The sequence below is a fragment of the Artibeus jamaicensis genome, unplaced genomic scaffold (assembly GCF_021234435.1).
Source record: "Artibeus jamaicensis isolate MK-2021 breed Jamaican fruit bat unplaced genomic scaffold, CSHL_Jam_final contig_685, whole genome shotgun sequence".
Lineage (NCBI taxonomy): Eukaryota > Metazoa > Chordata > Mammalia > Chiroptera > Phyllostomidae > Artibeus > Artibeus jamaicensis.
The window spans coordinates 13,370,094-13,385,443 of NW_026521924.1; the positions used below are offsets into that span (position 1 = coordinate 13,370,094).

The window sequence follows — 15,350 nt, forward strand, 5'->3', positions numbered from 1 at the left end:
TCGTTGACTTAGCATGTTTTGGTTTCTTCAAGTTTTTAATTTTTCAATTATAGTCAACAGTCAATTATTTTCTATTAGTTTCAGGTGCATAGCACAATGGTGGGATGTTTATATAACTGATGAAGTAATTTCCCTCGATAAGTCCAGTACCCACCTGGCACCATTATAGTTATTGCAGTATTACTGAGTATATTACTTATGCTGTACTTTACATCCCCATGACTATTTCGTAATTGCCAATTTGTACATCTTACTCCCTCCCAGCCTTCCCCACCCAGCCCGCCAAGCACAAAGTTTTCAAGATTCATCCACAAGGTAGCGTCCACCCACCATTGGGCAATGTGGGGGTCAGGGGCACGGGCTCCCTGCGCTGTTGACAGTCTGTGTATAACTTCTGACTTCCCCAAACTTAACTACTAATAGCTTACTATTGCCTGGAAATCTTACTAAAATATAAAGTCGATTAATATATATCTTGTATCTCCCACGTGTTATATACTGTATTCTTATCATAAAGCAAGCTAGAAGAAAGAAAAGGCTATTCAGAAAATTGTAAGTAAGAGAAAATACACTTACTGGATTTACTGAAAACAATCCACGTATCAGTGGACTTGGCAGTTCAAACCTGTGTTATTCGAGAGTCACCTGTATAGTGGTTTACTGTATTCTGGTACAGCCGTGGAGCAGCGTTTGGGTTGTTCTTACCTTTTGGTTCTTATGACTAGTGCTACTGTGAACAGTCATACACAAGTATTTGCTTGAATACCTGTTCTCAGTTCTTTTGAGGAAACCTCTTTTTCAAGACGGTTGGCCGTTCCCCTTACTCTGCTCACCCTCTTCTTTCATCCTGCTGCCTGGACTGTGGGTGTGACAGGGACAGAGGCCTGGTGGTCATCCCGGACCACGCATGGCCTGGGGACAGCCCTGTGGGGACCACACGGATCTGGGCTCCTGGGCTCGTGCAGCTGCCTCACCTGCCCAGAACCACCAACATCCAGACCCGTGGTGGTGGAAAATGTACACTCCCGCCTTGTTTCTTCCTCTCAGCCACTGTTACGTGAAGTCACAGGCATTCACAGCCAGACCCAATCACCTGTACCTGATGACGTTACCTCCCAACGTATGCTGAGGTCCGCTTTGGCAGGGGTAACTCGAGAAGCACGAAGCAGATTCCAGACTGTGAAAGGGGGCTACTAGTCGGCTGTCTCGATCTTTACCAGCTTGGCCCTCTGACGGAATCGCCCGCAGCAGACGGGTCAGCAGGGCTTGGCTGCGGGTGACAGAGTGACTGGGGTTTGTGTACCTCCTGTTCCCAGGGGGACTCAGCACAGAGTTGTCGGCAGGTGGCCCCACATGATGTAACTGGTGCCCCAGGGGCTGTGTCTCCCCCACCCGCCCGGACCTTCTTCCTCGTGTTTCTTCTCCAGGCAAAGACATATTTTTATCTCACAGGTTTCTAGAGTTTAGGGCTGATAAATATATTAAAAGATCATCCAGCCAAGTTGTTTTCAACTATTTTTAGAGACGGCATTATAAATGCAATTTACGCAGTGTTTCCACACAGGGGACTGAACCCGCACAAAGCTTCACAGAACAACACTAACTCCTACCGATACTTTTTCCTGCTACTTCATTTTAATTGCTGGTCACAACCCACTGAACTGATTTTTGCAAGCTGCTAATGGGTGGCAAAGGGCAGCTCGAAGAACAGTGTTGTGATCCCATATTCCCATTTTACAGGTAAGGAAACAGAGGCCCCAGCAGGGGAAACCACCTGCTGAGGTTACAGGGTCCTTGAGAAGCAGAGCTTGGCCCAGAATCCAGGTCTTGGATCCTGGTCACCGTGGGGCTGTGAGTCATTCCCAGTGTGCCCCATCGTCCCGGCCCCCGCCCCAGAACCAGGCGCCTCCCTCTCAGCTCTCACCTCTCCTTCCTCTCTCTCTAGCCTGTGCCATTTCCTCTGTCTCTCCCCCACCTGCACACGTTGGCGATCGCTAAGCAGCACGAGTACTAGGATGGCTTGGTACCCAGTTAGTAGAGAAGCCGGGGGTGTCAGTTGGTGGCTGAGTCGGGGGCCGGTGAGGCTCCTTGAGATGAAGTGAGGGAGCCCTGGACTGGTGGTCAAGAAGGCTGAGGCCTTGGACGAGGTCTCAGTGTTTCTGGAACGTGCTTTCCCCCTCCAGAGAAGGAGATACTGAAACCAGCACACCCTGGCCTGTGGGGTTACTTTTGGGACCCGACATGCACCCCTCACTAGCATCTGGGTCTCCAGAAGTCAGGGCTGCAAATCCCCTGGGATCCCACTCATCAGGGCAAAGGTTACACAGCAGGGCTTGAGGTTTTTTATGAGCTGCCACTGGGGAGGTCATCTGTGCCAGCCACTGTGCTAAGCCTTTTCCTTGCATTATGTCCTTTAATAGTCACAAACTCCTTTGATGTTATTATTCTCATTTCACAGGTAAGGGATTTGAAAGTCCAGTCTGGTGATGTCACTCAACAAACAGCACACACTCAGGCAGAGCCTGGACCCAAGCCCAGACTGGAAGCCAGTTTCGTCTGACCACATGGGACTCCAAGCTGCTGCCCTGCAGCCAACTGAGGTGGTGGTGGTGACAATGACTTAGGGTGGTTCCAGGAAGCTGCCACAGAGAAAGGGCCACCCATACCCTACCTCCTGTCTCGACATTATAGGGTCAGGGTAAGAAGAGAGGAAGGAAGAAGGACTCCTGGACAAGTTCACTTTCAAAGGGAACTTAACTCGGGTCAGTGGCTCCCCACGCTTGCTGCACATGGAGTCACCGGAGAGTTTAGACTGGCCTGAGCCCCACCACAGACCAAATGAATTAGAATTTCTGGGTTAGGGACAACATTGGTTTTTTTGTTTTCTAGTTTTTTAACTCTCTTGGTGATTCTAATAAGCACCCAGGACAATCACTACCTTAGGTTGATATGTCATTTTACACTTATCAGAACTCCATCACATTAATAATCTCACCTGAGCCGCTCTGGGAGGGAGGTGGGGGGAATCACTGCCTCCTTTCTGCAAAGGAGGAAACTAAGGCCGATTCCTCCCGAAGCCATCTCTCAGCGCCCACCAAAGACCCCAGGGCCTCATTCCCTCCACTCCCGAGTAACAGGGAAAATACTTTCCCAACTTCGGCTCACGCCCCAGGCTGGCATGTGGGCCCTGGGGAGGAGAGTGACGGCCCCACCTGTGGAGCATGGCCCAGCAGGGTGGAGGCAGAGCAGGGAGGTTATGTGAGGCGAGCAAGAACAGCTCAAGGGGAACTTGGAGATGTGTGTGCGGGCTGGCAAGGGGGCAAGGGAGGCTTTTAGTGGGAGCGGTTCCCCAGAATCACCCTGGATTAGCAAGTGGATGTCACCTCATAGGATTTTTCTTTAAGCTCATTTTCATGAGCTTAAAGGGAGCTTAAGGGAACTTTTCAGTTCCCTTCAATCAATAAGTTGTGTGGATTTAGCACCTATGAGGCGGGTTGCACAGTAACCCTATTTTAGAGATGAGGAAACTGAGGCACTTAGGTTAAGTAACCTGCCCAGCATCGCTCAGCTAGTAGGGGACAGAGATGAGATTCGATCCTGAGCTTGTGTCTGAACTCATAGCCCTCAGGCTCCTCAGCCGCTGCAAGGGTTCCGAGGCAGAAAGTGGAAACTTGGGCAGCCCTTGTTCCAGGTGGATGCAGCTGCTGGCAGGTCTGTGTCCGATGACCTGGGAGTAGCTGCTGCCCCAGATGAAAGGAAGTGGGAAGCCTGGGCTGGGGCTGGGGGAGAAGAGGCAGCTTGTCCTTTCACTAACGCTGAGCGCCGGAAGCCATGAACCATCTGCTTTCAGAGGGAGCGTAGGTATTGCTGTGGTCCAGGTGGCTGAACCAGGAAGCTGTTGCCCAGTGTGGGGAGAACCCAGGACGCACCTAGATTTCTAGACCCGAAGGAGGCAGGAACCCAGCAGAAACAGCCAAGGAAAGACTTTTTGTGGCAGACCCATGGCCTAGAATGGGACGGGTCCTCTTCAGATTGAGAGTTGAGGCCAGAGAAGGTGAGTCTCCGCAGCCAAGGCCAGCACTCAGCCAGGCAGAGAGCCGCCTACCCCCACGGTCAGAGCATTAGTCTCTGGAACGGAGGTTCTGGCCTTCTGCAGGCAGAGGTCTGCGGTTCGTGTCCAAACCCTAAGGACTCTGCCCCTGACCAAGGGCCTCCGAGTGGATCTGGGGATGAGAAACAAGGCTTCCACTCCATGGTGAGCTCGAAGTTTGTGTTCGCAGCTTGTATTCTGGTCCACCCTGGGGCTCTGAACTCAGTGGGTAGCAGGCAGAGGGTGCCACACTACAGTGGATCCTTGAACAACACAGGGCTGGGGGAGGTGAGGGGTGCTGGGGTTGGGGGGTGGTTAGGGGTGCCGGCGGCCCTCACAGTTGGAAATTCACGTATGCCTTTGTACACATGGATTCCCAAGTCGGGAGCTGACCCTTGAACAACTCGGGTTTGAATTGTGCAGGTCACTGAAAAATCCATGCGTAAGTGGACCCAGCTCCAACGCATGTTGTTCAAGGATCAACTGTACTTTGTTCAGACTACGGCCAGGCCCTCCTCCACCCCCTCACCCCCACCCCAGACCAGGCTGCCCTCTCCACCCCGAGGCAGAGTGACAGAACCCCTGCTGACTCCAACAAGAAGCTTAAACTGGGAGTTGGACACAGCCCTCCCCAAGCAACTCACTGACCTGATAGCCTCCGGGTCACAACTGCTGACCCAGCCACACTTATTTTCCTGTTCCCTCTGCCTAGAACACCACTCACCCCACAAAACTACTCCTGACCATGCACTGCGCACACATGTGCGGAGAGGCCATGGCTCGCTTATCTCTGCTTTCCCCACCACGCCCACCGAGGCTCCTTTCCCTCGGCGTCCAACAAATAAACCCATTCACTCAAGAGACACTGAGCACTTCCCAGCGGGTGTCTAGGAGCTGAGCTGGGAACCGCACTGCATGTGTGGCAAATTGAAGGGAATTCAGGTATTCACTGGTCTGTTCCCTGCCTACTTAATAATTTATTTTCCCCCAACTAGTCGTTGTCTACTTTCGGTAGAGACCTCAGAAGATCTCTGGTTGATTTAGATGTTGAGCTCTTAACATCTCTAAGACGCACAGGCACCGACACACTGGGCTATTCATGGGCCCACAGCGGCCTGGAGAGTAATGACTGCACAGGCCCCCCGGGGCTGAGCGCTGCTGGGGCCCATTGGCTTCTGCCCCTACAAAAGTACAGAGTCATTCGAAAGTCCATCTATTTCAACCCTTCATCTTGCAACCTGGAACCTGAGACTCAGCGCAGAAGCTGCTGGTAACAGGATCCAAATGAGAAACCAGGTTCGGCATTGCTCTGCCACATCCTGAACAGCACACGTTCTCATGGGTGAGTTCAGCTCTAGTCACAGGACACGGTGGAAAGAGCTCCGCTACCAACTTTCTGGGGGACTTCATAAGTCTCTAGTTAGACCTTCCTGGACCCCCCCCCCCCCAGATGGAGAGAGGCAGCCTAGGTGACAGCTGGCATCCCCTTCTAGCAAAGTCAACAGGATCTAAAGCTCCTATTTCTAGTGACCTAGCATGTTCACAGGAGGTAATAGGGGGCGCGGGGCAGGGAAGGGGGATTGGTCCATTTTGCAGCCACCTGTCCTGGTTTTTGTGATTCCTGAAGTAACCAGCATTTGCCTTTTGCACATTGCTCAACGATTTCTTTGGCAAACCTTCCTGTGGCCCTAACCACCATTCATGGTATTTTACAGGTTTGATTCATGCTTGTTTGGGTTTGGCGATGCACTAGGCTGAGCATCCAGGACAGGCAGTCACTAGCCTGCAGCTCAACAGGGGTGCTGTCCAACAAGAGCCTGAATCTGTGACAGTGACCGCAGAGCTAAAGAACCCGCGCTTCCTGGCGTTCCTATCCACTTGCCTTCCCGGGAGCTGCCTGTAGGGACAGTCTTTGGCACACCTGCTTCCACTGCTACCAGGAGGTTCCTGCTCATCAAGCCACTTTCAAAAAGGCTGCTGGTGCTTCTGAATGTGTAGTTTATTCAGACGCATTCCAGCGCTGCTGACAGTTTCTTTGAAGTCAGTTCACAGGCAGTCACTCTCTCACTGCTTGTAGCTCTGAGATGTGCTTTTCTCTGCCTGTGTTACTGACAGCTGGTAAACCTGCCCTGAGAAACGTGGGAAGCAGGTACCAGCTGGCTTGACACAGCAAAGCTTATCCATCTGCCTAAGGGGACATGACTTCCAGCTGCATTGAATACCCTTCCCAGTACTCAGGACTACATCCCAAGGATGTTCTAACCCTGGGACCAGGAGAACCAATGAGAAAGAACAGAATCGTAAACACGCTAAGATCCCGACTTCAGAGCCTCCAGGGCAGCTGTCCTGAGCTAGACACGCTGGCCTCTCAGGCTGGCCCAGGAGAAGCGCAGGCTTCTAGCAAGGACGCGGTAGAGAAGATGCTGTGCACTCACCAGTCATGTTTCACCTTCCTCTGCCTTTTCCTCTTCTCGGGGCTCCACTGGGAATGGCAGGAAGAAGTGGGGAGACTGGCTGATGAGGATTGCCTTGCCATTTATAGAAGCTACACACCCCAATTAGAATTGTAATGAGGTGGGCGCGGCACCAGGCCATTCCTGTAGTGCCTGTAAACATTCCCCTTACAACATCTTGCCATCTCGTCACCCAGTAGAAGGGAACTCTCTTGTGCAACATTTGCTTGGGGAGAAGAGGGGAGATAAGAAAGAAAGAGTTGATTTTTGTGATTTTTTCCAAGATGACTAACTAGATTGCAGGGTTTAAGAAATTTCGTTGTCTTCTTGCAGTATCTTGTCCAGAGCTGGAGCCGAGAAGTCTCCAAGAAACGCCTCTGCAAAACCTAGAAGCAGAAAGCGGCTTCGTCTTTTCTCATCACTCACACACGCTGGGTTGCTCACTATGGCTGGACTGTTCAGGATCACAGTGCACCTGAAGTGCGCTCGAATTTGGGTGGGAGTTAGAAGTTCATTTCCAATGCTGGTGAGGCCAGCACTGACCCTCGAAGCCTTGGTCGCCTCTGTGGCTCCCCTTCTCAACTCACCAAGTGGAGGGAGGTCTCAACTCACCAAGTGGAGGGATCGTCCCAAACAACTGGGACCATACAAGTCACAAGTGCGTGGATGCAAGCCCCAGTGGGTTAACTCCAGGTGTCATCTGGATCAAAATGTCCATTTGAGTCCAAATTTGGGAGAAACTGTTCTTTTTAATGAGACAGCAGGGGCAGCCACCGATCTTATAGTGGTGACATGGCTTCAACCCAGTTCTGCCACCTGCTTTCTATAGGGCTGGAGGAGGGCAAGTCACAGACCCTCTCCGGGCCCAGGTTCCACATGGGTGACAAAAGGAGGAGGAGGACAGATTCTGTTTTTCTACTTTTTTTTGTTCGTTTGCATGTTGTTTTAAGGGGATGTATTTTTCAAAAGATCCTATTGTGACTATTTACCAGTACCAACATTTTTCGGGATAGACAAGGGAGTTTAAAAAACTGATAATACTTTGAGGATTCGCAGCAGAGCAGAAGTTTCTCAGGGCTTCCCCCGAGTTGGGGTGGGAAAGAAGATCCGGCGCCATGACGACGTGGCAGGGCTTTAGGACCACGTGGGAAAGGTGAGGTCTTGAGAAAGGTGAGACTGAAGAGGCTGCTGGGTTGGAAAAAGAGGAATCTACATCTTCTCTCTCCACACAACATTTCGTACATTGCAGGACCGCTGTTACCATCTGCGTCTCTCTGGAAGGATCTGTTTGTGTCTGCCCCCCACCCCCAGACTGAGCTCTTTGACGGCAGAGGCTGAGTATTGTTCGCATCCCAGAACCTAGCAGGGGCTGGCCACACGGCAGGAGCACACATATTTCTGAAAATGCAACTCAATCACTCACCACAAAGATGGAAATAACTACCATCAGTTCAGTGCTCACCGTGGGCTGGCACTGCATAAACCCTTCACATATGTTACCTTTTGTTATCTTCATACCGACCCTATGACATAGGTGCCATTATTATTCCTATTTTTGGTGGGGAAGAAATGGGTTGACCTGAATCTCTGAGACCAGGAGACTCACATCCACATGCGAGCAGCTGCAGAGCCCGTCGTAACCTGGAGGTCGGCCGCCCAGGAGGGGTGGCACCTCAGTCTTTCCCAGGCTGCTGGTGGCTCTGGGAGAGGTGGTTCTACACCCGTGCCAGGCAGAAGGACTGCTGCTGGCTCGGACAGACGACCCAGAAGAGAGAGGGGGTAGACAGGTGTGTGGCTCGGACTGCTGGACCCTGCTGGAAGGCTCGGATGTGGGGTCTTGGCCCCGTGGCACTGGCCAGGATGTGGACAAGCCCTCCCTCAGCCGCTCACTGCTGCCAGAAACCCCAATAATCGTGGGGACCAAATAGGATGAGTGGGTGTGAGAGCACCCCGCACACCCTCAAGTGTGTTACAAAGAAGCAGGGTTTTGCTTATTATTGTTGTTACTGGTGGCCTGAGAAGAATTGGATCCTGAGCATTCAGGATCCAATTCTTCTCAGAGTCTTGTCAAGACCTTTCAGCGTCTTGGCAAGGCCACCTGCCACGGTGACAGAGAGGCAGTGCTGTCCGCAGAGAGGAGGACCCCTGAGATCACATAGACAGAGGTTCCAATTCCAGCTCTGTCACTCACCTCTCGGGGTCACTGCTTGCTCACCTGTAACACTGAGGTAGAAATACGGTGAGACTAAAGGAGACAACAAATATCAAGTGCTTAGCACTGCGTCTGGCACTGGCTCGTGTAACGTTAGTCTTGATATGATTAGTATTCTCATTATCCCTCCAGAATTCTGCAGTCCCGAGCATTGCAGGTTTTGCAACAGGAACCACAAGGGTGGGCAGTGGTGCATGACCACTGACCACATGGTCTTCCCTTGGAAGGTCTGTAGCTGATTAGCCTTGACCCCAGGGGTTGTGATCAACTCACACTGGTTAATATCCACACTGGTTTCAGGAGACCCCAGCTCAATGCTGGGCTCTATGTCTTATCCACTGTGCCCTGGCAGAATCCTTTTGCATCTTGGAGTCTTCATTTTCTCACCAGCCTCCCCACACACCTCCCAGGGCTGGAGTGAGGCTCAGAACCGCGAAATCGTGGATGCAATGCTCCTTTGTCGACAGGGTGGTGTCACACCAACGTCGGGGGTCACCTTCCAGCCTTTCCCAAGGCTGTTCCCCAACCCCTGCTCCCTGTAGCCTGCTTGCTGCAGCGGGGCCCTGCCCACCCCACCCCCAGAGCCTGCCCCCCCGCCCCGTCATCTTCCTGTTAACTGCTGGAGAACTGCGCCAGCCAGGGCCATGGCCGCAGCCCCTACCCGCAGGCAGGCCGTAATTTGCACACTATGTCACAATTTCAGCTAAATGATTTTCAATTCATAGGTGGAGCCACTCAGCTATGCACAGGATGAAATTCTTGCTTGGCCACACTCTGCACCTCAAACTCCAGTTAAGATGGAACATACACATACGAGCTTAAAAAGAAAAAAAAAGAGGATGTTAATGGATCTTTGTCTTTTTTCCCCCTGCTAATTAAGGGATTTAGGATTGCTAAAGGTTTTGCAACAGGTGGAGAAGCACAGGCTCTCATGAGACATCATTGACCCCGCCTTTCTCAGAGCACAAGAATCCCCTTTCCTGACCCATTTCTCTGGAAAACTCCGGTGGTAGGGACCTCCCACCTATCTATGCAGCCTGCACTCGCACTAGACCTTTCTGGCTGCAACATATTCATTTCTGGGGTGATTCTCTTTAAGGTGTATCTCCTCTCACTTTATAGGAGTTCTGTGAGGGCGGGAACTTCATCCCCATCTAACCCCATCCATCCCCAGTGCATGCCAGTACCCAGGGCATGCCAAGTCCGCTGGGGTTAAAGTGTACTGAAGGACCAGAAAGTTCTCCATTTGAATGGAGAATTTGTCTCAGAGAGCTTCTACTCACTGGTATTCACTGCCTCCCTGCCGATTCCTCATTGAACCCACACGAAACAAATCTGTTTCTCCCTTCATCGGACGACGGTCATGTTCTTCCCAAAGTCTGGCAAACACCTCGCACTGTCCCAAGAAGCCTTCTCTTTCTGAAGTTACATATGAGTTTCTTCAACCATTCCTGACGAGTCATGATTTGGAGGCCTCTCACATCAGGAGATCATGTTATCCCCTCCTCTGAAACCTTCAATGGCTCCCCATGGCCCATGACAGCTTCAATTCCTTAGTCTGGCACTGGGGGCCCTCCCGTGCTTGTTCAGCCTTACTCCCATTATTTTATGCCACTCTTCCGTGAACTCTGTAGCAAATTACATCCAGTCATTTTTCTTGGAACCCAACCTGATTGTTCCTGCCTCTACAGGTATTTATAAAATGTCCCAGCCTGGAACACTTTTCCACTTTCTTCTGTATCCAGGTCTTGTCCTTACTAAGGCCGAAGACAAGCCTCTCCCCTCCACCTGATCATTTCAGTGTATTGTAGAAGGAGGGTTTTCCATGAACCAAGCAAACCTAGGTTTAAGTCTCAGAGGTACACCCTAACTTAGCAGGAGCACCTGTTTTACAATCAGACCTTGGGCAAATTGTTTAACCTCTGTGAGCCCGGGGTTTCTCCTCTGAAAAGTGGGTGTAATGATGCCTGCATCGCTCACCTTCTAGAGCATTCTGGGGGGCCATGAGACGACATCATAAAAATCCATTGAAATGATGAGATGCACCGATTTCCCTACCTCTGAGCCTCTCGGATACGCCTGGGTCACTGACCAAACAAGACACTGTCTAAATCTTTCAGCTGATCTCGAGAATCAGTGGGGTGGTCACAAGGTAAGGTACAAAAATGCCGAATCATTGTATTATAAATCTGAAACTAATATAACCAATATAATGTTGTATGCCAATTACACTTAAGTAGAAATAAAATATAAAATCTGTTAGCAACAAGTTTCTTCAGGAGGGGAGCTCGTGAGTCTGGGTCACTGGCCGCCATTTCCTGGTGCCAGGCTCAATGCTGAGAGTTTACATCGGTGAATGTTTAAGCCACATGCCCACCCTGTGGGGAAGATATTGCTGTTCCATATTATAGAAAAGAAACCAGAGGCTTAGAGAAGCTAAGTTACATGGCAAGTGACTAAGTCAACCCCAGACAACAACATCAGGATCTGAACCCAGGCCAACCTAGCAGCGGAAACCTCATTTATGCCTCTTTGTCTCTGACAACTCATCCCGTTGAGTGAAACCTGCACCTTTCTGGGTCTTATGTTCAGGAGGCTGTTGTTACTGATACTGGTGATGATGGTGTTAATGACTCAGGGCTGAACAGGGAGGCAGGGCCCCACTGAGACTCACATCAAAGCCTCGACTTTAATGAGCAAAACCTTGGATGAAGAGTACACATAGGCAAGTGCTGTACGACTCATGCCGTGCTCCTCTTGTTGCATGCTTGCTCGTCTCACGTGGGTGGTCAGCAGTAAGGGTTGCCCAGCCCTTGAGAAGACAGGCAGGGAGCAACAAAGTTTTTTAAAAGTTTTTTATTAAAAAAAAAACACACAGAAATTGGCAAGGACTGAAAGAGAGCCCTGGCTGGCGTGGCTCAGTGGATTGAGTGCCAGCCTGTGAACCAAAGAGTCGCTGGTTTGTTCCCAGTCAGGACACTTGCCTGGGTTGCGGGCTGGGTCCCCAGTGGGGGGATCATGACAGGCAACCACACATTTATATTTCCCTCTCTCTCTTTCTTTTCTCTTTCAACTCTCTCTAAAAATAAATAAATTAAAAATATATATATATATATATTTCAAAAAAGAACCATAAAAGAGGTGCATACCACACATGGAGAGAATTCAGAAGGAGCGATTATTACAGATTACGGAGATAAGAGTGGTTTTTTGGAGGAGGAGGCATTTCAGGCATTCTCTGAAGGCAAAGATCACAGAGGGGGGCATTCTGGGCAGGAGGAGAAAGAGTGGGGGGGTACACGGCTGACCCCAGAAAAGAGGGCGCATGAGTTCATCTGGAGCACACAGCAACTGGGGACGTGGGAAAGGGCCAGAGGAGCCCTGGCTGCACCCGGAAACAGGCAGGATGCTTAATCCTGGGGCACGCACGACAGAGGTAAATCAGTGGGCAGCCCTGGCTCACCCAGTGTCAGAAGCCTCTTAATGGAAGGATTGGTTTACTCTGCTGAGCTGCGGCACAGCTATTTGTGAGCATGCAGCGGAAAAACCAGAGAGGAGAAGCCACAGCCCACCACCTGTGGACTCTGAGGCCACACCTGGGAGGCTGAGTGATATTTTCCACAGGCGTGCTGGGGCTCAGAGCACCCTAGGGAGCAGGGAGGTCAGAAGGCAGGTCAACCGGGTTGTGTAAATTCTCAGAAGTGTAATAGATCATCCTGCCCAACCCTTTCGTTTTACAAATAAGAATCCAAGGCCTTTGGAGAAATGATTTACCTAAAATCACAGAGTAACTGATCTGCCTCTCAGAGCCGGAAGAGCATTTAGGGGTCATTTTGTCCAGTTTCCTTGTTTTACCTAAATCACCTGGAAATGCAGGCTCTCCAGCTCTCTGAACTCTGCTCTTCTGTATCATTTCAGTCCCGTCCATTCAGCTGAGGAATCAATCGTAGAGAAGGGCCTAAGGGGCTGGGCATGCGAGATTAGGGAAACGGTTTTCAACTTATCAAAGTGGCAAACATTATTAATATCGTTAAGCATTTGTACAATCATCACCAAATTTGCTTTTGTGTTCGTTGTCTCACCTGACGCTCATCCAGCTCCCGGGAAGCACGTTTCAATGCAACTGCCCTGTCTCCGGGGAGAAGACGGATGCCCAGACCGGTGGTGTGTCTCAGCGGAAGCCAGACTCAAATCTAAAACTCTGGGTTCCAAATGTTATGCTCTTTCTTCTCCACCTCACCACTAGGCACTAATAACAAATGGGATCCGAGGAAAAAGTATGTTCAGAAGCAGATGAGTGTTGGATGCTTTATAGTAACTTGTACGTTCAGTGCTTTGCTATATTTTTGCCAACTGACAGAGCATAACGCACTTGAATGTAAATGTGATCTATAAAGAATCCTAATGGTTTGGTAAGGGGTGAAGGCTGTCCTGGAGAGTGTGGTAAATAGGAAAAGCTATATAGTAGAATGTAGTCAGTAGTGTACGAAAAGATGGTCTTGATTATTTATGCAATTCTACATTTTTTCAATTTTTTACTATGATAACATATTTTTCATAACCAGACAACATGCTTCCATTTTTAAAAAAATGACCATGCTATCACAAAATGATGTTCATGATATACAGTAATATACAAGTAGATCTTAAGACTTCTTGTATAGGATGGCCCAATTTTTATATATCTTTATAGAAAGTTTTAAAAGCCTAGCCCTGGCTGGTGTAGCTCAGCGGATTGAGAGTGGACTGTGAACCAAAGGGTCACCAGTTTGATTCCCAGTCAGGGCACATGCCTGGGTTGCCGACCAAGTCCCCAGTAGGGGACATGTGAGAGGCAACCAAACATTGATGTTTCTTTCCTCTTTCTCCTTCCCAACCCCTCTGTCTAAAAATAAAATAGATAAAATATTTTAAAAGATAAAGTAAAAGCCTAGAGTGTTGTACAACAAAATCCAAACATTTAGTATTCCCTGATTGTGTTTTGCTGTATTGTCTGGTGTCTATAATGAAAAGGCTTACACTATGTAACAAAAAAGAAACAAAAGGGCTTTCTCAGCAGAGAAAAAGGTAGGAGAGCAACAAACTGAAGAGGTTTGAGTTGCCTGCCATCCCCACCTAACAGTCAAGCTTAGCCATCAAACTCATCGTGTCTTTTAAATGAGGCCGCTGTGAATGAGGGCAAAGGGTGCGCTTTCCTTCCCGATCTGTTCCTGTTACATAGTGAATGAGCTAAGTGAAAACAGAGTCAGCACTAGACAACTTATTAGTGAATTATTTTACAGTCTGAGTACTGGATTCTGGCTGGATAGGATCGGCAATTGTGGTCTTCACAAAATTTACCCAATACTACAGCTCTTTGATTCTCAGGAACAAGAAGGAATGCCACACATAGTAGATTAAGATCTCAATTTCACACACCTATTGTAAAACAGCTCTAAATTGCAGAGGGCGAAGGCAGTCCTGGCATTACGTAGGCCTTCACGGCTGGGAAGTTAATAACTTGAACTGGAGGAGTGACTCCCCAGTGGTGCTAGAGCCCTCTCTCCCAGAACAGAGTCAGGACAACAGGAAGGGGAGAAGTGCCGGGAACGGCTCGGCTCACCTGTCTGGAACGTGTGGTCTGGAAAGTCCAATCACACCTGCTCTTTAGAGATGTGGCAATTGTCATAGGACTTGGGCACAAGGAACGTAAGAAGGAAATGGACATTTAGGTCATCACAATACAGGACCAAACAAAGAATTTCTTGGCCACAGTCGACTTCCAACAGGCCCCAACCACTCAGCCTCCCTTTACTTCTGCTCCACAGTAGAGCAGTGAGGGAGGCTTCCTGGGGCTCGGCGCCTCTGCCCTCGATGACTGCGCTCTGGTGAGGCAGGAGCACTCAGTTAGGTACCTGGAGACGAAGTTCTAGCCCTGGCTCTGTCCCTCACTCACTTGGAGACCTTGGGAAATGAGGAGTTTGGTCTAAATCAGTCAGTCTCAACCTCTTGTTCGGTCCCCACACCGTCATAGGCTCTATACGCATTCGTCACAAACACCTCTCATTGGACACTGTGATTGTCAGCGAGGGCGGCCACCTCCACCCGTTCTCTATCTTTTCGTGAGAATCTCTGAACTAAACGATCTTCCTATGTCTCACACACTCCCATCTTAAGTTTTAGGATTCTAAATTTAAATGATCATCAAAAGAGCCTTGAAAACATAGTCACCTCCATGCTTGTATGTACTTGTATGTTCTTACACAATATCTGGACAGATGAAAAAGAAGTTGCTAATGGTGCTTTTTCTCTAGGGAGGGAACCCATGGGCCTGGTGGTTAAGGGAACAAAGACACTGAGTTTTCTTTGTATACCACTGAATTTTTTTTACTGAATACCCATTGTTAGGAGTTTCCATTGACTCCATGCAACTGAGACTTGAGGAGACGGGACATAAGCAAACAGGAGTTTTATTTTTCTTACTAAGTGAGAAGTCTGGGACAGGCTCTCCAGCTCTCCGTTCCACCCTCCTGAATTTGTGGCCGGCCGCAGGCTCATACAGAGCTGCTATGCTTTCAGGCAAGATCCCTGTGTTTCAGGCAAGAAGGCAGATGGG

The 15,350-nt window shown here is 49.7% G+C and overlaps 1 protein-coding gene across 2 annotated transcripts in view; it reads right to left on the bottom strand.

Moving 5' to 3' along the window:
• LOC119046233 (serine/threonine-protein kinase 35) overlaps positions 1-15,350 on the bottom strand; it is a 194,614-nt gene that overhangs the window by 34,361 nt on the left and 144,903 nt on the right. Inside the window, exon 1 of one of the 2 annotated variants that reach the window (XM_037141167.2) lies at positions 6,526-6,577. The exons of the other annotated variant lie outside the window; for it this stretch is intronic. Coding sequence (XP_036997062.1) covers positions 6,526-6,532 — 7 coding nt within the window. The 5' untranslated portion in view covers positions 6,533-6,577. Of the gene's footprint in view, positions 1-6,525; positions 6,578-15,350 lie in introns of those variants that run through there. 2 annotated transcript variants of the gene reach the window in all.